The 22,395-nt window shown below is 62.6% G+C and overlaps 5 protein-coding genes across 5 annotated transcripts; 3 read left to right on the forward strand and 2 right to left on the reverse strand.

Moving 5' to 3' along the window:
- Positions 1-41: 41 nt before the first annotated feature.
- On the reverse strand, positions 42-4,887 carry CHLRE_12g491500v5 (uncharacterized protein). The gene is made up of 9 exons (XM_043067924.1): positions 4,451-4,887; positions 3,913-4,075; positions 3,454-3,493; positions 3,037-3,220; positions 2,659-2,707; positions 2,324-2,419; positions 1,888-2,033; positions 1,255-1,372; positions 42-920 (listed from the first exon to the last, which is right to left on the reverse strand). The coding sequence occupies exons 1-9, from the start codon at positions 4,705-4,707 to the stop codon at positions 669-671; spliced, it is 1,305 nt and encodes a 434-aa protein (XP_042918012.1). The 5' UTR covers positions 4,708-4,887; the 3' UTR covers positions 42-668.
- A 110-nt stretch (positions 4,888-4,997) lies between these two features.
- Positions 4,998-10,299, forward strand: CHLRE_12g491450v5 (uncharacterized protein). The gene is made up of 7 exons (XM_043067923.1): positions 4,998-5,090; positions 5,289-6,744; positions 7,190-7,408; positions 7,716-7,787; positions 8,072-8,170; positions 8,439-8,533; positions 8,855-10,299. The coding sequence occupies exons 2-7, from the start codon at positions 5,341-5,343 to the stop codon at positions 9,621-9,623; spliced, it is 2,658 nt and encodes an 885-aa protein (XP_042918013.1). The 5' UTR covers positions 4,998-5,090; positions 5,289-5,340; the 3' UTR covers positions 9,624-10,299.
- Positions 10,300-10,367: 68 nt separating this feature from the next.
- CHLRE_12g491400v5 (uncharacterized protein) lies at positions 10,368-12,719 on the forward strand. Its single transcript, XM_043067922.1, has 5 exons — positions 10,368-10,600; positions 10,812-11,215; positions 11,369-11,471; positions 11,643-11,819; positions 12,193-12,719. The coding sequence occupies exons 1-5, from the start codon at positions 10,454-10,456 to the stop codon at positions 12,232-12,234; spliced, it is 873 nt and encodes a 290-aa protein (XP_042918014.1). The 5' UTR covers positions 10,368-10,453; the 3' UTR covers positions 12,235-12,719.
- Positions 12,720-13,067: 348 nt separating this feature from the next.
- Positions 13,068-15,930, reverse strand: CHLRE_12g491300v5 (uncharacterized protein). Its single transcript, XM_043067921.1, has 3 exons — positions 15,506-15,930; positions 14,088-14,838; positions 13,068-13,817 (listed from the first exon to the last, which is right to left on the reverse strand). Exon 1 carries the CDS (start codon positions 15,876-15,878, stop codon positions 15,663-15,665), a length of 216 nt encoding a protein of 71 aa, XP_042918015.1. The 5' UTR covers positions 15,879-15,930; the 3' UTR covers positions 13,068-13,817; positions 14,088-14,838; positions 15,506-15,662.
- Positions 15,931-16,027: 97 nt separating this feature from the next.
- On the forward strand, positions 16,028-22,315 carry CHLRE_12g491250v5 (uncharacterized protein). Its single transcript, XM_001691077.2, has 14 exons — positions 16,028-16,251; positions 16,612-16,710; positions 16,943-16,984; positions 17,605-17,637; positions 17,860-17,910; positions 18,227-18,259; positions 18,455-18,475; positions 18,771-18,812; positions 19,069-19,110; positions 19,514-19,561; positions 19,924-20,175; positions 20,391-20,415; positions 20,534-20,717; positions 20,939-22,315. Exons 1-14 carry the CDS (start codon positions 16,152-16,154, stop codon positions 21,269-21,271), a joined length of 1,305 nt encoding a protein of 434 aa, XP_001691129.1. The 5' UTR covers positions 16,028-16,151; the 3' UTR covers positions 21,272-22,315.
- Positions 22,316-22,395: the final 80 nt, after the last annotated feature.

Consider the following 22,395-nt stretch of genomic DNA (forward strand, 5'->3'; position numbering starts at 1 on the left):
GAGAGCGTAGTGTGTGCTACTGAGCGCAGGGAGAGTTGCAGGGCGGCTTTTAACTAGCAGGCCCGCCGGCTTCCCGCATTGGGCGGGGGAAGGAGCCCCGTGGGTCGGCGGCTTGGGTCGGCGGCCCTCACAGTCCCTCAAGTGTCTCCGCATGCCTGGAAGCTTATGAATAGACTGGACGCACCGCTCACAGTCCTGGCGTAGAGCCGAGGGAATACTTGCGTGCCGGGGTCCGGGAACTACGTCATTGTCGCGGTCGCTCAAGTGACCCCTCTCCCCACCCCCGTTTCCGCTGGGCTCGGGCACATAAGCCCTAGCCACCCCGCAGACTCTTCAGGAGCACACCAAAGCGACGCAAAAGCTCATACCGCGTTGCATCGGCCGACGAGCAGCCCTCAGTTGACAGTCTAGGAAATCCGGAAACACGCACGTCACAACCTCCCTCTGCCCGCGGTGCTCTTCAACCTCACCCTTGTCCTTTCTGACGCCGGGCCTCCGCGCATCGACTTGCTGCATGGACACCTGCACAGTGCCCCGCTAACCCACGGCCGATCCACAGCCACGCCTCCGAACCCACGCCGCCAACCATACCCCGCAACAGCCCGCCACCCCCCCCCCCCTTCCCTCCACCCCTTCCCCTTCCTTTCCCTCTCTCCAAAGCTCCCCTGCTACCCGCTCATGTCACTGCCCAGCCGGAGCCTCACTCGCAGCGGCCCCCGCAGCTTCTTGTCATTCACCGTGAGCACCGCGCCCTCCGCCGCCTCCGGCCCCCCCAGCAGCTCCGTCAGCCGCCGTGCCAGGTTAGGCCGTGTGTCGGCCTCGAACACCCCCCTGCCGTACAGGTCCGTACTGCCGTACGACACCGACGGCGCCGCCAGCAGCTTGCCCAGCGCCGGATCCGCCAGGAGCTGGTCGATAAACTGTGTGAGGTAGGGTGGTGGGGTTACATTCATGATTATCCAAGAAGTCGGTCGAGGTGGGGGTGATGGGGCGGATCAGGGGGCGGCGGCGGGCACAAGGGGGAACGAGCAGAGCGGAGGAAGCGGCAATGATGGTGGTGAAGAGCAGTGGATGTAGGACGGTTTGCGCGTACTCGACCCTTAACCCAACGTCGGCAAAGCATGCCAGAAGACCGTCACGGCCGCCCCCAGCGCTGCCCCGCGCCGCACCACAGCGCCCTCCACAGCACCCTACACGCAAGCCGACCCTCCGCACACGCCGCGCCCTCTGCACAGCAGGGCGACACGCCCCCACCTGCTGCAGCGTTGCGTCCGGGTCCACCTCCAGCGGCACCCCGGCGCTGCACACGGGACAGCTGGGGTCCTTCTCGTACTTGGCCGTGTGCGTGTACAGGCCCGTGCTACCCACGTACCTGTGTGTGTAGGGGGGATCACATTCATGATTGTTTGACAAGTGAAGGCGCAGCCAGGGGGAGGAGCGTAGGGAGAGAGGGTGCACAGGGGGGGATCAGGGGTATGGAAGGCCAAGGAAGACCTGGGCAGGGCATTGGGGTCCAGGAGAGGAGGTCGGCTAGGCAGTAGGCAGTTGACATGGGGACGTGGGGAGTGTTGACGGCCCGGACTACCACCCCCACTGCTCCCCCAGGTGCGCCCGCTTTCCACCTCCTACACGCCCCTTTCCCCATTCCTTCTTCCACCCTTCTCGTCCCGCTCCCCTCTCCGCTCCGCATCCCTCCACTCCCGTTAATCGGCAACAATGGCACTGTATAAACAGCCCCCGGGATGGAAACTAATGTCGAGTGCCACTCGGGGTGTCAAAGCATAGGCCACCCTGTCCTACGCGCTCTTATTGCATGGTGTTCGCTTTAGTTTGGGCTGGTATCTACAACCCTTCCCCCCAAAACCTCACCCCGCTCCTCTCACTCACATCATGTAGTTGTCTAGGCCGGTGGAGAAGCAGGTGAGTGTCTTGAGCGCCTCCAGCACACACTGCGCCGAGATGATGGCGTTGGTGGAGGCGATGGCGGGGATGATGTTCTTGACCACACCCTGAGTCAGCTGGAAGGTCACGCCCTGCGTGGTGGGAGCGCGAGGAACCGGGGACGACAGGACGAGCGTAAAGAGGTGTGTGTAAGTGCTGCGTGTATGCGTGCGAAGGTGTGTGGTGGCCTGTTGCGGAGGTGCGGTAGGAGAGTGTGTGCAGGAGGGGCAGGCGACAGAGGAGGACCGAAAACGTCGGCAGGTCGCACGGACGACAGCGCTACGCGAGGACGGCAGGGGCAGCAACACGCCTCCAGCCATGACATGGGAGGCCCACGGCACGACATACGGCGTACGACATACGGACACGGGCAGCCACGCACCGGGATGCCGTACTGCTTGGCCCGCTCCGCCGCCTTGTCGTACACCCACTTCATGTGCTCCTCGTTGTCCGTGTCGAACTCCTCACCCTGCCGGACCTGCAGGGGGGGAGGCAGTTGGAGCGGGGGTTGGTGGCGAGGCCGTTGGTGGCGACGCAGGTGGTGTGGAGGGAGCGAGGCAGGTGACACGCCCGCACCCGCGACGACCGGCCATCACGCAGTGGCCTGTGCTGCCTACCTGCCCCCCCCCCCGCCTGCCCTCCCAAGTCCCGCCCTGCACCCTCTCCCCCTCTGCCCGCCTGCCGCTGTGCAGTGCCCCTCGCGCCGTGTGGCCTCACCTGACCCCACAGGATGAGGTGCGCGTACTCGATGCAGTGCGCTGGCGAGCTGCGGCGAGAACGCATACACACACACACATACACACACACACACACACACACACACACACACACACACACACACACATACGCTGAGTCATGTGACATATCCGGTACAGGTCAGGCACGGAAATGTACACATGCTTTCTTGCCACTCTCTTAACAAGTACCTTCCCTGCCGCCCCCTCTCCACGACCCACCCCTCCGCCCTCCAGAGCCACAGGTCAAGGCCACACCACCTCCGCGCTCTGGTTGGGCCTGGCGGGTTTGGGTTCACTCGGTTCGCTTGCTTTGGGTTTTGGTATAAACTACCCCAGCCCATCTGCCCCTCCGGCTCACCGCGGCGTCTCCGCCAGAGTGCACAGCGGGAACTTGGTCTGCGGTGGGAACAGCCACAGCGTGCACTCGAAGCAGGGCGTGTGGCCCGGCAGGATGACACGCGCGTGCCCCTTGAAACCCTCCGTGCCGCCGTCCACCATGGGCTTGACCGTGGCCAGGTCCGGCTGCCCCTCCTCGTCGTACTCTGTGTGATGTCAGATGATAGTTGGTATAAGTTGGTTGGGGTAGTTAGGGTGGTTAGGGCACGTGGCTAAGGTGGCCCCAGTCCCCAACCCCAGGACTGGCCCCACATCCAAGCCCCGGGCGCTCCCTCCCGTTGCACCGCACCCCGCGCCCCGTCCTGCGCCTATCCTGCCCCACCCCGGATGCGGCCCCCCTCCTGCGCCTATCCCTGACGCCGCGCCACAGCCCACGCACCTAGGAAGCCGCACACCACTGAGTTCATGTAGCGCCGGGCCTGGAGCGGCGTTGCAAGCGGGAAAAAGGTGTGCGAGTGTGTCCTTTCCCAACTTGTCAGCCCAGCCAGCCCCTCACCTGTAACCCATCCCAATCTCCGCCCCTCAATCCCCACCCCTCACCCCCTCCTGCATCCCAATCAGCCCTCCTCCACCGCCCCCCTGCCCCACCTTCCCTCCTCCATGGCCCCCTCCTCCACCGCCCCCCTGCCCCTGCCTCCCCCTCCTCCACTGGGCCCCGCCTCCCCGCCCTCCTCCCCCTCCTGCCCCTCCTTCCCCGCCTCCGCCCCCTCCACCGCCCGCGCCTCCCCCCACCTGCCCCTCCTCCCTCTCCTCCTCCTCCCCCTCCTCCCTCTCCTCCTCCCTCCTCCCTCTCCTCCTCCCTCCCCCCCCCCCTCCTCCCCCGCCTCCCTCCCCCCACCTCCAGCGAGTCCAGCCCCAGCACGATGAGGCTGAAGGCGCGGTACCAGTCCGCCGGCTGGTCCTCGATGCGGCCAAAGTGCGGCGTCACCTTGACGCCCGGCACACGCGCGTTGATGCGCTCAGCCGCCACCGTGGCCTTGGGCTGCCCCACGTCCTTCATGCTGCGAGTGCGTGCGTGTGTGCGCGTGTGCGTGTGTGTGTGGAGGGGGCGGATGGCGATGGGTGGGGAGTGGCGGTAAGGAGGCGCGTGGTGTGGGCATGGCGGGTGTCCGGTAAGACAGGCGTCAGCGCGCTTACTGGAGTGGGTGTTGCAAACACGCGGAGATGGGATGCATGACAGGCGATGATAGCAGCCTTTTGCCCTGCCTGGCCCCAGGCCATCGCCAAAAGCTGGAGTTCAGTCCCCAGGATACGGCTGTTGCGCTCCGCTCTCGTGCCGGTGGCGGGAGCACACGACTGAGTGTGATGTGGCCGCGCGAGTGCTGGGACCCCCCCGTCCCGGGGCCCTGAGGGCTCGGGCGCCCGAGGCCGCTCACCGGAATAGGAATTGGCGGTTCAGGTTCGACACGTCAATTGTGTCCATGTCAATGACGTCGATGTGCACCACGCCCGAGAGCGCAAGGTCCTTTAGGATCTCGCATCCCAGTCCACCCGCGCCCACGCACAGCACCCGGCAATCAGGGCTTTGGAGAAACTCTCTGAGCTCAGGACACGGCTCAAATCCGGGGCCCACCAGCCTTCCTGGCCGTGTTAGCAGCAAGTCCAAGTCGCGCCATCGTTCCGCCTCGTCCATTGCCACGTCTTCCATCCAACACTAAGCCCAAATGTAATTTGCACACAACCGCCAATGCCTGGCACGTAACTGTCAAACCCCTCTTGTACTTAATCCGGTTCAAGGGCTTTTCGAAGGAGGTTATACGGACTAGTAAAAATACGACTGGTTTTCAAAGCTTGCACTTGTCTGGAGGGAATGTGCAGCAGTTCTGCAATGAGTCTGATGCATAGGTTGAAAGCGAACCCGGTTTCCCCTTGCGAGGGAAACTAACGCAAGAGATATTTAGCTTGCATCTCATATAAGCTAACCCAATCAGAAAATCTAGGGAGCTTGGGCTCCAAATGGAACTCGGCCTTAGCACCGTGCCTTGAGGTTCTGACTGCTTCTGCTGTCTGCTCAAGGTATGTGTATATTGCTGCTTGTTTTAGTTTCTGCAAATGACCCCCTGGCAGCGAAGTGTACGGGTCTCCCCATTTCCTGATCCTCGCTCTTGTCGCTCTCTCGCCCAGTTCTCGCAACGTTATTAGGATCTTATTGCCTGGTTCTCACCGTCCCACACCCTGAATCTAGCTCCTTGCGTCACTCGGAAATGCTCGCAGCGGCTCCATATCAACGTTAGGGGCCAACTTCGTGCGCGGCTGAAGAGGACCTATGTTTGCTTCTGGGCGGCCGCTGCTGCACGGAAGCAGCAGCGGCGGCATCATCTGCGCGACTCCTTGCGCCTCCGGGCCAAAGCGGTCTTTTCCAGCCGCGAGCAGCGCCAGCGCAGGACCCTACAGCTGCCCATTACGGCATGCGACATCGTCTCGTTTATTAGATGGTGGCTGCTGGACGCCACGCAGCGCGGCAGGAGCGAACAGCCCGTCCGCGGTGGAGAGCAATGCGTCCACGCTTGCGGGCACCGCGCTTCTAACAGCGCAAGGCCTGGTAAATAGCTATAATGGCGCCAGTAGACCCACTCATGTTATAGATTTGCCTGGATCTGCGACCGCGACCGGTCACAGGGACCAGGCAGAGCCCTTCTTGAGCTGGGAGCACACGGACCCGCAGGAGCTCGCCCACACCCTCGACGTGCGCGTGCCCAGCGCAGCGTCCGCCTCCACCTCGCTAGCACCACCCGACGATTCGGTCAACGGCGTCAGCCCCAGCCACACCGCCGAACCCGCTCTGGCGCACCAGCAGCAGCAGCAGCAGCACACCGTGTCGGTAGCAGGCGGGGCTGCAACAGCAGCGGCGTCGTCCCGATCCGCTGAGGCGGGATCGCTCGGATCAGCCCACGCCGCTGCCTCGCAGGCGGCAGCAGTCAATGGTGGGTGGACTCCAGAGGACGCGCCGCGGCCGCTGCCAGCCGACAGCGACGCGCCACAGCCGGAGGCATCCACCTCCGCGCCGGCCGAAGCCACCACGCGGCAGCGGAGGAAAGGTGCCACAGGGCGCCGCGCAGGCTCTGCCGCCGCCGCCGCCGCCTCGTTATCATCCACAGACGCAGTAGCGGATGCTGCGGCTGGCGTGGGTGGCGGATCAAACGGGGCAGAGGCGGCTGTAGCAGCGGCAACTGTGGTACGACGCGGACGGGGGCGGCCTCGCTCCACCACAGCGCCCACCACACCTCCTGAAGCGCTGGGCTCGGCGCAGCAGGACCAGCCGCCAGCAGAAGCAGAAGCAATAGACGCCGAGGACGTTGACGGATCGGGTTCTCAATCCGCTTTGCAGCGGACACGACAGCTCGAGCCAAACCAGTCCCAGCTGCAGCCACAGCAACAACAGCAACAGGCGCGGCGAGGGCCGCCGCCGCGGCCGCGGCTCAAACCGCCGCCGCCGCCTCAGTCCTGGCCCGACTACCCCTACACCCGCCGCGCTGCGGCCTCCGCCGTCACGCCTGGCGACGAGGCGGCCGCCAAGCTGGAAGCGCTGTTTCAGTGTGTGCTGCATGCGCCGCGGCTGCCGGCGCGGCTGCTGCGCTTCCTGCGGCGGTCGGTGCCGGGCGGCCCGGCGGCGGCGCTGCCACTGGTTACGGAGTCGGTGGAGGGGCTGAGCGACGTGCTGGGGCGCGAGGTGAGAGATGAGGGGAGGGGAGGGAAGGGAAAGGGGAGGGAAGGCGGGGTATGGGACAAAGGCTGCGCAAGTGAATCGTGTGGGGCTGGGCCTGGGGTCAACGCTGGGACAGCGTGGCACGCCAGTATCGACAGTCAAGAGTGCCCTGGAACTCGGGTGTCTTTCAGCTCGAGTAGGGTTCAGCTCGGGTGCAGCTCCGTTGCAGCTCAGCCCTGACAGCGCATAGCCCTGGTACAAAGTCCGTGTGGTAACACCCGGCGACTCAAGGAGGGCTGCCAGGGCCGAGTGTGTGGAGCCGCGCGCACGGCCGCACTCTGCGTCGGCCATGGCCACAGCTGTCAGCACTGCCACAGGACCACAGCACATCTTTTTCTGTAACCGCCCTTGCCAATCCGCTCACACCTACTCACCACCATCATCACCACCATCACCACCACGCGCACAGATGGCGATGTACCTGATCCGGCGGCGGCCCTGGGTGGTGACGGTGCCGGCGGCGTCCATCGTGCCGCGCATGGAGGTTGTGCGGCGGCTGCTGGGCCTGGCGCCGCCGGGCGTGCTGGACCTGCTGCGCAAAAACCCCAACCTGCTGCGGCTGGAGCCTGCCGTACTGCGAGGCCGCTACGAGGCGCTGCACCGCTCCACCGGCTTTGACGCGGCGCAGGTGTGTGCGCTGGGTGCTGGGAGCTATGTGTGGGAAGCGATGGGCGGGAGCTCGGGGGCGGAGAAGGATAGGGGAGTAGATCCAAAGCTTCAACCCAAAGAACGCTGTACTGCACTGCAACCTGTCATGAAAATGGTTGGACCTGTTCTGAGCGCGTTAGCCTGACCGCTTCTGCTGTGGCTTGGAGAAGGCGCGACCGATGATAGTCGTGCATATGCTGGAGCCTCTAGCTGGTCGCTCGGTCCGTGCTGACACATGCACGCACGCACGCGCACACACACTCCCGCCCCCCGCTCGTCCCAACCAGGTCCGGGCGCTGGTGCACAAGTACCCGCTCATCCTCAACTTCCACCCCGAAAGCGTGGAGAGCGCGGCGCTGGTGAGTGCGTGTGTGCGCGTGTGCGTTTGCGACTAGAGTGTATGTGCGGATACGACTGCGACTGCGGGTGTGGCGGGGCTGGGACTAGGACCGAGGGCTGGGGCTGGGGCCACACATAGCACGAATGAATGAGCTGACGCGGTGTATGGGTGCTTGGCGGTGTTGAGTGCTGTGCGGCAGAGCTGATGCGCACCAGTCGGAGGTCTTACTGGTGTACAGATCGCCCCCTCTGTCGCGCTGCTGACCCAGCTGCCTGCTGCTGCTCCTGCTCCTTTGCTCCTTAGGCGCTGCGGCGGCTGTGCTCGGCGCGGCCATCCTGGGCGGCCAACCACTCGGTGCTGTCGCCCAGCCAGTTCGCGGCGTTCCTGCGAGACCGCGTGCAGGTGGGCGCGGCGGCGGCGGGGCTGGGAGGGGAGGGGAGGGGAGCGGAGGGCGGTGTGTGCGGATGAAAGGTTGCGCTCGTGTCGCGTTGCTGTGTGTGTGCATGGGGCCAAGGAGGGAGATGAGGTGGGGCGGGCAAAAGGCACGTAGGCGGCCAGGGTGCCTCCGCGATACACACGGTAGATACATCTGTGTTTGCAAAAGACTAGCTTTCGCCTACTTGCACACGTCTAAAGCGCGCCTTCCTTCCATGTGCGCATTTTTGCGCAGGTGCTGCTGCGTCTGGAGTACCTGCTGCTGACGGGCGGTGGCGGCGGCTGCACCCTGCGCGACATCATCAAGACCAGCAACAACAGCTTCAAACGGTGAGGCAGGAGGAGAGGGCGGTCGCTAGCGGCATCCTGGGACAGAAAGGGAGGGTGGTGGATGGTGCTTGGGGAAGATGGAGATCACATGGTAGGGCTGGCGGGAGCAAGAATAGGAGGACATGCACGCCCAAGACAGGGCCGGTCCTCAGGCCCTCACGGCATCCGCCGCCGCCTGGCGCTTCCCTCGACGGGTTTTTGGGGGCTCGGGGCGACGAGTGTCTGGATGACCGAACACCAATGCCACACGGTGGTGCATCGTGCCAACAGGACACCTCTGACTCCACTCTCTCTTGTCCTCCTTGCCGTCGTCCAAAACAGGACACACAGCGGCTTCCGCAACTGGATGTTCGAGCGGCTCCAGCGGCTGCGAGAGCGGCTGGCGCGCGCCCGCGCCGCCGCCGCCGCGGAGGGCCGCCTCATGTCTGCTGAGGCGGCGGCCGAGGTGGAGGAGGCGGCCACGCGCGAGTATGAGCAGGAGGAGACGGCGCGGCTGGTGCGGGAGCTGAGCCAGCGGCGGCAGGAGCAGCGGGCGGAGCTGGTGCGGCGCGATGCGCAGAGCCGGGCCACAATCGAGGAGCGGATCCGGCAGGAGCGGTGGGCGCAGGCGCAGGCCGCCGGGCAAGAGCTGGGGTCGGAGCTGGGGGCAGTGGGAGGTAGTGATGGGGATGACGATGACGAGGAGGATGAGGCGGAGGCGGGGCAGCGGCGGCGCGGGCGTGCGGGCGACTACTGGGCGGGTGACGGCGAGGACGAGGCTGAGGCGGAGCGGCGGCGGCAGCAGCAGTACCGGGAGCAGCAGGCGGTGCTGCGGCAGCGCTACCAGCAGCAGCAGTACATGCAGCAGCGGGCAGGCGGGGGGCCCTACGGCGCCCGGCCGCGCGGCGACGGCAGCGGCGACTACCTCGCTGCGGTCACGCCCGGCCGCCACGCCTGGAGCAGACCCGGAGCCAAGGTGCCTGAGGCTCAGCCGCCGCGGCAGCGGCAGTACCCGGGCGGCGCCGGCGGAGGCCGGTACCCGCAGGGCCCGGGCGCCTGGGACCCGCAGTCGCCGCGCGGCCAGCCCCGTCCTGACGGCGGCCGGTGGTGAAGCCGGCGACCGGGCGTCAGGTCCGCGCGCTTTAATTTGATCCGTTGGCGGCTGCGGCGCCGCGCGGCGGGCGCCTATGCAACAGCGCCGCCGGCTAGTAGGCTAGAGAGAGGGGATGTATGATATACTAGGAAGAAGGGGGAGGAAATGCAGCAGCGTTTGGATGCAGCTTCGGGCAGGCTTTCGTGCATGTCAGGAGCCAGCAAGAGTATTGCAGGATTGGGTATAGCTGTTTCCTGTTAGCTAGCCATATACGTAGGCCGGGTGTGCCCAATGCTGGCTCTCTATGATCGACATTGGCACCAGCGCAGATACTCTCGGTTTTTTACGGGCGAGAGCCTGTGTGCACATGGAGTGTGTGCGTGTGCCGGTTTCGTTTCATGTTCATGGGTGCACAGGGTTGAGCGCTTCGCATTTGGTCACAGAAGCGAAATTCCTCTCGAGGTCTGTGTGCGTATAAGGGCGGAGCGGTGTGCGCTAGCGAGTGCCAAGGCACGCACGGAGTGCGAGGCAACGCGCTTCAGCGTGGTTCAGCCTTGACATGCAACGGTGTGGTCCGCTGCAATAAAGCAAACGGCTCGTCGCGCGGGATTTGCCATTGGTGTTCGAGGCAGGCAGAAGCGGCCGGTCCGCGCTCGTGCACAGCACAGGTGTAACGCACCTCCCTTGGTCGGCTGTACGGTCACGGGTCCGCGGCACGGGTCCCCACAGGTCCCCACGCCTCCACATACCGTCCGTGCCGATGGAAAGGAAGCCATCACGGTGCCCGGCCGCAGCCCCGTGCAGCCACGGCACATCCTTCGCCACTTACTCTTGGTCGTTCAGCCGGCATGGCGATCCTGTCTGTGCGCGCGGTCAGGGCCGACAGCGCCGCTCGCGCCACGCTGAAGCTACAGCCGAGCGAGGAGCGAGCTCTGGACCGGGCTGAGCTGCTGAGGCGCGCACGGGCGGCGCTGGGCGGCGAAGACCTGTTCCTGGTGAGTCTGGGAGAGAGAGAGAGATGGGCGCTTGTGACGTTAGCCAGGAGGCGGCCAGCTTCGGTCTGGCCCTTTAGTCAGGCAGCAGCAGCGTGCAGAGGTAGCTCGCTTCGCGCTTTGCGTTGTACACCTGCATGCCGCGCCTGGACACCCACTGGATGTGTGGCGACCCTCGAGGCCCCTCCACACTGCTCCACGCCGCGCCCCGCAGATCACGCAGGACGGACTGTTGCGCCCCGAGGACCTGGTGCAGTGGAATGACGACGTGGCAGAGCTGATACTGCGCTGCGGCACAGGGTCCTCGGAGCTGCCGACTGCGTACGTGCTCCCCAGTGGGTGCCTGTGCAGCCTGCGCCGCAGGCTGCCGGCTGTGCTGGGTCGCGTTCTGCCGCCGTACCAGCCGCAACTGTCGGAGAGCGAGCTGCTGCAGCTGCAGGCGGAGGTTGCAGACGATGAGCTGGAGTTTGGCTGCCCGTCGTTCGTGTTCGCCAGCAGCCGCTCCAATCGCAGCCAACTGATGTCGGTTTCCGTGCTGCAAGTGATCGGCAACACAAAGTTCACAATCAGCGACCTGGTACCATCCGACACCGTGGAGTACTTGAAGGCCCGCGTCTGGTAAGAGGGGTAGTGGGGCAATAGAGTGGGGCAATAGAGTGGGGCGATTCTGGTACGCGACTATGCCGCCTGCTTGCTACGACTGCCCGTCCACACGCCCGCCCGCGTGAAACACACATGCGCTCGCCCACATGTGTAATGCATGCAATGCAGCGCCACGGCGGGCATCCCGCCGGCCCAGCAGTGTCTCGTCTGGCACTGCAAGCTGGAGAACGGCCGCACCCTGGCCGACTGCAACATCAAAGACAAGAGCACGGTAAGACTGAGGTGGGGGGGGCGGGCAAACATCCCCATGACTGGCACCGGTGGGTTGGCGCTTCTGCTGCTTGGCGGTGGGTTCAGTCAGCTGGTGTGAGCATGGCTGGAACAATACACGGTACTTGGTGGCGCTGAGAGGCTGGCGGTGTATGCGCTCGTGGCTTTGCAGTTGCAGTTGTGCTTGGGCATGCAGGGCGGCACGTTCCGCGTCCGCAGCGGCACTGGCGGTGCGGATGCCGCTAGGGCGCAGCTGCGGGTGCGGCTGTGCGGCGGCAGCGGCGGCGCAGCAGGCGGGGCGGCGGTGCGGACGCTGTTGCTCCAGTGCGGAGAGTTCCCGAGCGTGCAGGTGATGGTGGCGTGGCGTAGGCGTGTGTGTGGGTGGGGGGGGGGGTACAGGTGTGTGGGTGTGTGGGTGTGTGTGGGGGGCGGGTGAGTGGGGGAGGGGGTCACCTGCAGCCAAGGTGACCGACTGCAACCAACAAGGGCTTACTGCATGGACCAGAAGACGTAGGGGCGATAGGCATGTGGTTTGTATGGCGGGGCATTGATACTGCACGATTAAGGGGTTATCGACGTGCTTGGAAGAACGCAGCGGGTTGTGGGCGGTGCGCTTTGGGTGGTTCAGGAGGGGCCACACACACTAGGGGGCCGTGCCTACCTGGTGACCCTGTCAAGACGGTATGTCGCGCACGCCCACCCTCGCCCACCGCACGCCGCAGGACCTGGTGCAACGTGCCCGCGGCGGCGGCAAGCCGCGCTGAGCTGCAGGGCAACACGAGCAGGAGCAGGGGCCGACTGGATAGGGGAGAGGGAAGGTACGGCGGCAGTGGTCACCTGGGGCCCAGGCCGGTGCTGGGTTCCTGGCTGACAGGACGCCGCAAATGGGACGGTGCGGGCAGATGAGGAGTCGTGACTCGTGAAGCGTCAAGACAGGCATGAATTCGGTGACTTGGTTAGGGATCCCATCATCTCATGCTTGCATCAGAGTGTTGAGATTGCCGAGACTGCTGACTTGCGCAGCTGGACCGGTCCGTTCTGTCTAAAGTGCGTGCACAGGTGATGGTGTGTGGTATAGTTATAACTACGAAATGGAAAAGGCAAGAGCACGGCGCCCTTGTGGTGGACGTGTTTTGTGTGGCGGATGGGGTGTAGGCAGCCGCCAGTTGCGACCGTGAGCCCAGCACGTGTCTGACACCACCCCTGTCTGACACATCCACGACCTCATAGCAAAAGTTCCAAAAAAATAGATACACCTTCATCCTGGGACAGCTCCAACTAACGCCCGACTAACTCGTGTACGGCACCCCCACCCCCTCAGCCGTACAGGAGCTGCAGTTGGGTGTCGGTAGCTGCCGCGGCTGGGAGCTGGTAGTTGTACGGTGGGCCGGCTGGGAAGCTGCCGAGCCTGGGGGCACGCACATGGGTCGTTGGCATGAGTCGGGTGGCTGTACGGCTGGGAGCTGGAGGTTGCGCGGGAGACCGGCTGCGAAGCGACATGAGTGCATAGGTGTACGGCGGAGGTCAGGGGGTGGTGGCTGGCGGTTGGCGTGGCGCACGAGTGGGAGCTGGCAGTTGCATGTGGTGCCGGCTGGGAAGATTGCATTGGTTACAAGAGGGACCTGCTGACGCAGTTCACGAGCCAGTGACGTGGAGAACGAACACCCTGCTCTGGACCCCAGGGGCGTGCCGCCTGCAGCGCCGTCGGCCTACTCTAGCTCTAGTAGGCTTGCTCCCATAGGACGCTCCTCCCGCCATACCGAACATGTTACTAGGTGCCATCACTCCACCTCCTCATCCATTATGACACTTCGTGGTCTGTTCAGCTTCATACTTCCATCTGCTCTTCGCTCAATCCAAGGGTGGCCTGGCGAGACTCGGTCCCACCCCCTCGGTTTGGCACCAAGACACACATACGATTGTAACCTAGACCAGAAGTCTGCTATAACTTGCGATTTGATGCGCGCCATTACTGCGTTCCCATCGATCACTCCTTGCTCGTTCCTGGCTGCATATAGCAACCAGGAACTGGGAAGCTGCGTGTGAGCTGCGTGTAAACTCAGATGGGATGCATGGGGCTGGCGCCTTTCCATGAGCTGCATCTGGGCTGCACACGGGATTCACACGGACTGCACTGTAACTGGCGCGGCGGGGCGGCGCCAGCCGTCCCCGCCGCGCTGGGAAGTGGCGTGTGGGATGTGATGGGATGTGATCCAGCCAGGTGAGGACATGGCCGCGTGCGGTGCACTGCGTGCACCGGTGCGGCGCGTCAGTCTTCCTACCTACGAGCGAGCTGCATCAGAGCTGGGGGCTGCACTGAAACTGGCACGGCGGGGGCGGCGCCGCTCTGTGGGGCGAAAGGAGCGAGGCACAGAAACTCAAGGGAAACTCAGTCAAAACTCTGAGGAAACTCGCAGGAAACTCGGCTGAAACTCGGCTGAAACTCCGAAGTCGAACAATGGAGGCTTTTCTTAGTCTTTTTGCTCTTGTGAGTCATTAGCGACTAGCGTCAGTTCTTCATCGCCTTGCGAAGCGCGCGGTGAGCGTCGGAGCTCAGGTCCTCTTGCAGCTGAGCCGCGGGCAGCCATTCAGCCTTGGGAAATCCTTTCAATCTCACCAAAAATTGCAGCTTGCCCTTTACAAAGTTGCTGTCCTCGAAGCACGCCGCACCTGGCGCTGCCTCTGCCTGGCGCTTGCCACCCCGCTTGCGACCCTGGTCACTTCACGAACCAACAGCATTTCCGACGGGCTATGCAGGCGTCGCTTGCCCTTCACGGCGAACCTATAGCCCTTCTGCCGAGTCACGGTGTAAAAATGTCATGTGAGTAGGTGGCCTTCTAGCTCCTTGTCAAACAGCCCCGTGCCCTCCAACAATCGTACGCCGTCACCAGGCTTGAACCCACTCACCACGCGCGTGTTCTTAGCATGCTGCCCCTTGTGCAGCGACAGCATGAAGTCCACACCTGCGAATGCCTCATCAGAGGGCGGAGCCCCCCCCCCACAACGCTAAATAGTAGCATTGTTTTGGCCCTGGGTGCCGTGGGTGAGAACGTGGCAACTCTTCTCGCCAGCGGCGGTGGCCCAGGTGGCCTAACCCCGGAAGATGCAAGCCCTGGAGGTGTCTCCTTGGTCTGCTGAGTGCTGCGTGCTGTTGTACAGGACAAACACCTTGAGCAGGAGGTGCGCTATCCCGCATGCACGTGTCTATGTAGCCCTCAGCGCCCTCAGCGAGTAGCTGGGTAGAAACTGAGAACATACTCTGACTGACAATGGTTATGATGTGCAGGCCGGGGCCCCTTGGTAGTTCAACCTGGCGACCCTGCATAAAAACAAGCCACGCGCGCTGCACAGCTGGTACCAGCTGGTACCTGCAACACATGTAAGCGGGGAAGAGCATGAATGTCATAAAAAGTGTGCTTCTTCCCAGTGCAGGTGGTGGCATTCCTGACACGGGCTGTTTCGGAGCTGCTCAGCCTCTGGAGGAATTTGCACAGGCCTCTGGAGGGCTCTGAAGGGCTCTGGAGGGCTCTGAAGGGCTCTGAAGGGCTCTGGAGGGCTCTGAAGGGCTCTGGAGGGCTGTGGAGGGCTCTAAAGCGCTCTGAAGGGCTCTGAAGGGCTCTGGAGGGCTCTGAAGCGCTCTGAAGGGCTCTGAAGCGCTTTGAAGGGCTCTGCAGGGCTCTGGAGGCTGGTAACCGAGAAGGCCCCGATGCGACCGCAAGGGCTCCGCCCAAAGGGGCAAGAGGCAAGCCAACACGAGCACCGCCTGTGTGCCCGGCCGCCCTGCATGCTTGGCGGGCCAGTACCCAGTTGGCCCACTATCCAGTTGCAAAGGCCGCAGCAACCCTCAAGATGCCGAAAGCCAGTCGAGGCGGGTATCAAGGAGTTGACAAAATCCAGGCGTTGAATGTTTGGCAGGCCGGCGGTGCCGCCGCACAGCCCAACGGTCGCACACCTACCCTGGGGCACAAACCCAGCCCAAGCATAGTCGCTCACAGACCGCAAGCACTTACTGATATACACCATCAGCCCACGTACCTCGCAGCACCTCCAATAGCCGCGAGGGGAAGGCACGGATGCCACGTGCCTAGGGCACACTGGGCACCCGGTTGCTCACCAAGAGGTCCCCTTCCCCAATCGCGACAAGCAACATGTCAGCAGCAGGTGTTGTTCCCGTTGGGCTCCTCCAATCGGATTAGATGGCCGAGCGCGTCTCAGTCTGAGTCTGGCGCCTGGCGCCTGGCGCGCATGCGGTCTGCGCGCCCAAGGAGAACATGGCACAGGCTAGCGAGCACGGGATGGCCAAGGTTTTTTTACAAAAGCAAACATAAGCAGCACATTTGCCCAAGGAGAGCAGACGGCAGCGCCCCGAGCGACGGCAGCGCCCCGAGCGACCCAACGTAAGCTGCATAGTTTGGTTCTGTGAGCGCTGTAACTATGTAAGTTGAATCGACTGCTACCGGAATAAAGTTATGGACGTCGAATTTAACTAAGCGCGAAAATAATTTCGCCCCATCCCTGCCAATCCGTCTTTGGTTTGAGGCACGCGTTCAAGAGATTCTCAAGGGCTATCTGAAAACATTTCTCTTTACGGCAACAGGACTGTGACCCTACAGTCTCCAGACCGTTCCATCCAAAACAGCATTTTGTTTTCAGACTTCCTCGCGTTATTAGAGCCTATGTTATGGCTTGGCTCGGCCTGAGTGTGATTTTAGGAGAATGGCTCGGCCCTGTTGGAGCTAGCCGTTTCACCGAGGAGGATCTGCGCTGTCTGTGGGACGGTGGTGAGCCGCTGCTGCTATGTCTGTTTTCGCTCGCCGATTAAATCCTCGGTTGATATATACGCTTCTTCTGTGGTGCGTGAAAGCCCAAGCGTTACACGCATGAAGAGCCACTGTGGCCTTTCAAATATGTTCCAGGGCCGGTGCGAGAACCCGCTGCTCCCTCTGGTGTCCATGCTGCTCCTTTCCGCTCTCAATCAATTCCATGCATGGTTGCACAGCCACGGCGGGGCATGGTCACGGCCTGGCGCCCGTGCAACCGCCGCCGCTGCCGGGCCCTGCGTGGACCCGCACCGCTACCTTTCCCTCCCTTTCCTAACCCTCGCACTACCGCCACTCCTTCCCCCTCGGTTGATAAACCAGGCTACGCTACATTGGAGGACCTGGAGGCTGCGAGCTATGTTGGACTTCGGGACGCCAAACTAAAACCCGCACGGGCAGACCAAATTATCCGTGCTCAAGGTGAGATCCGCACAGGTGTTCTGTGCGTGTGGGAGTTGCTCTTTCACAAAGCACCGCCTGCTATCCCGATTCCGTTGCGACGCCCGCATTCGTTTCTAAAACTCTCGCGGGCTCCGTGCCTTTGTGCGCGCAACCCCGCACATATGCCTTGCAGCCAGCAACCCCGCACCCAGGAACCCCGCACGAGCATCTCATCTCCACGTGTCCCCCCGATTGCTCCCATGTCGTGCAGCCTCGGCGGCGGGCCTTGGCGTGGGGAGTGCGGCTGGAGTTGGTGAGTTGGTTGTGCTAGCCCAGACTTGACCTGAGCTAAGACTCCGGCTCTAGTGTTCCGCGGCGGTGTAGTACGTACGTATTTGAGCTATCGTGAACAGCGCTGCTGGTGAGCATCTCCAAGAGGCTTTAGGGTGGGGATCGGCACATTGATAGTTGTTGGGGCTGCGGGGTGCGGCGTGGCGCGCTCGGGGCATCAGAAAGTGCCATTCAGTGGGAGGCGGGGCCACCATCCAGGTTCGTCTCCTTTCCACGAAACGTTCCTCAACATAGCTTCAAACCTTGCGTTGTCTGAGTTCTGACCTTAAATCCTTATGGGAGCGGATTAGTGGGCATGATCGTGACAGGATCTGCTTGGGTTTGGGGCGAGGCCCCGGACGCGGAGCGGCATCGGAGAGAGGTGCGGGACGAGCTTCAACTATGGTTTCGGTCGGGTTTGGTCGAAGGAATGTGTTGCCAGGTCACAGGTGACAGCGGATGCAGACCAGGGGAGTTTAAGAGGCTGGCACCGCCTGGGCTCGCGGCCCTCCGGCTCTGGCCCTTATTGGCGGGGCGTGATTCGTTCCGCCCTGGCGATGCTGATTACCTGCATTGCCTTTTGATCGCTCTCACGTTTTGCAGGCGCAGCGGCTGGCGTGGGCACAACAAGAGCTGGTGAGTGGGGCGATGCGCAAAGAGTAGTGGCTGGTCACGACACGCCGCAGCTCAGAGGGTGGCCGCTGGACAGTGGTGGTGCACAGCAGTGAGGTTGGGGTCCGCACGCTGTCCCTACCCGTTCACCAGCCTGCATCGTGCACGTGCAGCGCCATTCCAACCTGCGCATGCCTTTTGTTCATATCTTCCCTTGGTTTGCATGTGTGGTTCGGTCGCTTTCAGGTGATGCAGGCGCGGCGGCTGGCCTGGGCGTGGGGAGCGTGGCAGGGGCCGGTGAGTTTGTATTCTGCCCTAGGGTTTGGTGTACCGGCGGATGGGCCAAAGCAACAGCCCTGGAATTCCGGGGGTGGGCTATTGCGAAGAGCACGGCACAGTACGCTCTGCGTTGACTGGGAGCGTCCACATGTGTGGTCGGGTCGGGCCCACGATGCTGTTGGGTGGGGAGGGGCACGTGAATGAGTGAGGGTGAGCGGAAGAGTGGGGCCATCATGCCACTTCGCAGGGTATTGGGAAGAATTGGGAAGAAAGCCTGGTACATGCAGCGGTTCTCAATCTGCATATGTCTCCTGGCCGCGTTTACGTCGTGCAGGCTCGGCGGGTGTGGGGAGTGCAGCACAAGCTGGTGAGTGTGGCATTCAGTTGCGCGTGACGGGGAGGGCATTCAACTCGGGAGCCCTTCGGGAGCGACTTCAGCGACACGTCCCCCTCGCCCCATCACACGCACAACTCAAACGGCGAGATTTCGACATCTTGTTTGCTTAGCACACCTTGACGCTGCAGCCTCACTGGAATCCGTTGTGCTTTCCTCCCCTGGCAGGCTCTCTGCCTGCGGCTGCTGGTGAGCATAGTCACGATGCTGTTGTGTGGGGATCGGCACGCGATGTTGGGGACCGGCAGCAGAGTGGGGCCGTTGCGTATTGGGGCGGTTGGGTAGTTGGTGGGGCGCAGGGGTTGGAAACACCGCCGCCCTGCCTCTGTTGACGGCCTTTCACATCTCTTCCAACCCCTTACTGATGGCCCGAGCGACTGGTGAGGCTTCCTCGCCACCCTTGCATACCGTTGCCGTAAATACACACCCCACTCCCGCCGTGACTGAATCTGCATATGCCCGGGCGGCCGCTCGCATGTTGTAGGCGCGGCGGCTGGCCTGGACCTGGGGAGCGCGACAGGAGCCGGTGAGATAGTCTGTTGCGCTGGGCTGGGGCCGGTATGGATTGTGCAGAAAGAGAGCTCTAACATTCCGGATCTCCCTGGGTACCGGTGCTGCTCCGTTCAAGCTCGCTCAGGCGTGTTGCTTATCACGTTGCTTCTCGGCTGCATTTACACTTAGGATTTGGGACTGTCGGGGCTGTCGGGGGATTGGAGTCAGGGGAAGACTGCTGCCCGCACCGCACCGCATAACGCGTGGGCACTGGCCGGCCGCAACGACAGGTGGCAGGACCACGAGCGCGCAAGACGGGGAGCACCCGCGAGGTGAGCAGGGCGGACCGGCATGGCGCGTGCTGTCTAAGGGTTGTGTGGAGCGGACTAGGGGCATGGAGAGCACGCATGGTCTCACTGGAGCGGGCATGGAGAGCGCGACAGGAGGCGGTGAGGTTTCGGGCGAGGCACCGGACGCGGAGCGGCATCGGAGAGGGAAGCGGGGCGAGCCCCCACGATAATTGGGCATAGTTTGGTTCAAGGAAGCCAGGGGACATGCGAGGCGGACGAAGGGAGTTGAACATCCTAACCATTTGCCCCGATCCAAGGTTACCAGTTTGCAAAGTTAGCAATGTTTTCGCAGCTATAAAGACAGAATTGCGAAACATATTGCGGTCCGTCGGCGTGCTGCCGGTAAGACCTTTCCGCCTCCGGCACGCTCTGCCTGTTATCTCAGGTGGCAGCGCCGGCGCGCCAGGCGCGGAGCACCCGCGCGACCAGCAAGGTGAGCCTGTGCGGGCTTTAGTGGCTTCGGGTGGGCAGAGGAATGGGTCTGGACGAGCTGGGTGGTTTGGTTGCCGAGGCCGCGGCAATTCACACCAGGACCGAGGCCAGTCTCAGCCCCGTGCCCCACCTGCTGGCAACCCAACCCCACGCCCCAACCCCGACCCCAGTCGCCACTGAGCACCAGCACTCCCGCACCTGCCGCCTACCCGGCTAGCTGTCGCCGTTGGATCCTCTTTGTGATGGCTCCCAGCACCCCGCACTTGCTCTATTGACCGCATGCTATGCAGAGGTCCCTGGATGGAATCGAGCATGCCCGCTACTACATTGAGTTGCAGCCCTTGCTGGTTGGATGTTGTGCAGAGGAACTGATGGCGACCATCATGGAACTGCGCAGCGCGGTGACGGACCTCACACAAATGGCGCGCATGATGCCGACGATGGCTCAGCTGCTCCTGGCTAAGTATGACTACTCTGCCAGCAAAGCGTCAAAATCACGACAAGGGGATGACTTCAAGGCGCAGCTTCAGGCCTTCTACGGCAACACCATGGACGCGCAACACCAGCTGCGCTGCATGCTCCTCGATGTCCAGCTGCCCATGACGCTGGTCACAGGTGAGTGGTATCGTTGCTGGGGGATTGACCGAAGTGTGTTCGTTAACGTCACAGGGCTTGCGTGCGGCAGGGCGGTAAGCTTGGATGAAACTGTTTGGAGCCCCTTCCTAGAACCGCCAGCAGTTAACCTGCTGCGATTGCGGTACACTGCTGTCTTCCTTGGTCCTTGCGTGCCAACCCTTACCTTCCACCCGAATGATTACCTGGCTTCGCAGGCGCCCACCTGTTCAAGCACTGCTGGTACGTTGATGGCAGACAGCAGTATGGTACTTCTGTCATTGTGCATTAGCAGAAGCAGCGGCACGATGCTTGTATCCGCATGCCTATCACCTCGTGCGCGCGTGCTTCCTATTGACAGGAAGGACGACTTTCCCGTGCTGCTGGGTCTCAACAACATCAACGACACCCGGAACGGCCTGCTGCTCTTCAAACCGCTGGAGCACGCCTTCGACGACTCGCGCATATGCTTCACGAGTGTGCAGGAGGCCGGAGAGATCCAGTTCAAGCTGAAGCTGCTGGACTCTGGGCTGGAGGAGGTTAAGGTATGCGTTTGCGAAATAGCTTTCGCGGTTATACGCATGAGATCGGGATAAACTTGTTTAAAGCACTGCCGGTTTGTTGCGCTAGCTGCTGTATGTGTAGCCTGGCGCTCCTTCCGGTCGATTAGAGGACATTCCCCGTTTGTTGGTCTCAGCGTGTGCGTGCTCCTTCCCCATAGGATTGACAGCGCACGTACTTCAGGCACTTCTTATTGTGCATGCAGGTGTGGGATTACGCGGCGGAGCACAAGCTGCACAAGGGCTACGACGCGAGCCAGATTAACGGTTACGCTACCACAGTCACCTTCGGCGAGCTGCAGGGCAAGTCGCTAGCCTTTGCCAACGCCAACCGACCGTTCAAGCGGTGCCTGCGCTTTCAGAGCATTCGAGCGATGCGGCGGGCGGAGGCGAACAACTGGCTGCCGAAGGGTGGGAGCAGCACGCAGGACCTGTTCTGCAACTCGGAAGAAGCCAAGCAGCTGGACGCATGGCTCACCCTGGCGGCGCAGGCGCCTCCGCCTCCGGATGCTGATGACGACACCAGTTCGAGTGACTAACCAGCAATGATATGAGTGGCAGTAGCAGTATGCACTGTTGGCACTGGGCACGCCTACGGTGGTCCGCATGTCTGCAAACACGTTCTCCATACGGTTGGCTCGGACATATCAACGACCTTTCAATGACCTTCTAAGTTTTGGGGAGTACTTGCATGAGTTATGTAGCGTTTGTGGGGTGTGTGCGGCCTGTGTGTTCCGGCCACATGTGCCGTGTGTGCGTGGACGCAGAGCAGCATTGCGCAATGTACACGACACTGGTTGTTTTAAACGTTCCTAGTAAAGGGAGGCCATCCACAACGGGCTGTATTATGCCAGGTGTAGAAGGTGAGAAAGGGAAGCGGCATTCCAAGCGGGAGCCTTCGGGCGGGTAGACCACGTGCGTGGACCTGGATCAGGGCTGGGGGCCTTGGCTGGGTTTGTGGACATAGTGGAGGCGGGCGTATTCTTTTATATTTGTTGCCTGTGTGCGTGTAGTGCGTGCAACGGCACCAATGCCCGCCGTCAGACAGTCGCCTGTCCTTGCTGGTGCCTGCAAGTTATTGAACGTGGTAATGGATTCTTGGTGGGGAGAGTGAGGGGTGCTTCAGGGGCTACGTGCGGCGGTCTTTGAGAGCATTTTTCGCCGGCGTGGTCTTCGGTGGGTGCCAGCTTATCTTCCAGGTAGTAGGGTAAGGCGTTCAGAACCGTGAGCAGCGATGTCTGGGGGCTTGGCGCGGGGTTCCAATTACCTTTCCTCTCTTTTGTGCCTTGGTCAGCTGAGGTCCTATGCGTTTGTGCGTCGGTAGAATGGTGGCAGCAGGCAGGCATGTGCTTTCTCTTTCAGCGGTTCAAGAGCAGATGCGCGTGAGCAGCCGTGGGCTTGGATTGTCAAGCAAGGCGCTGGTTCAGGAGAGCGCCTCGCCAGTCCTAGACACTGGTAGGCTGGTGCGCCCCCGCCGTTACAGCTGTACAGCTGTTACAGCTGTAACGAAGCAACCCGCGTGGCTTATCATGATTGGGTCTGGGCCGGCGGAGGCCTTCCCCCAGCTGTAACGTGAGAGCACCGCCATCAAAGCCATGTTAGGCAACCCCATGTTCGGCATCAACATCCGGCCGGTCCGGATGGAGCGCGTTATTTTGATGAT

Source organism: Chlamydomonas reinhardtii, chromosome 12, assembly GCF_000002595.2.
Source record: "Chlamydomonas reinhardtii strain CC-503 cw92 mt+ chromosome 12, whole genome shotgun sequence".
NCBI classification, from domain to species: domain Eukaryota; kingdom Viridiplantae; phylum Chlorophyta; class Chlorophyceae; order Chlamydomonadales; family Chlamydomonadaceae; genus Chlamydomonas; species Chlamydomonas reinhardtii.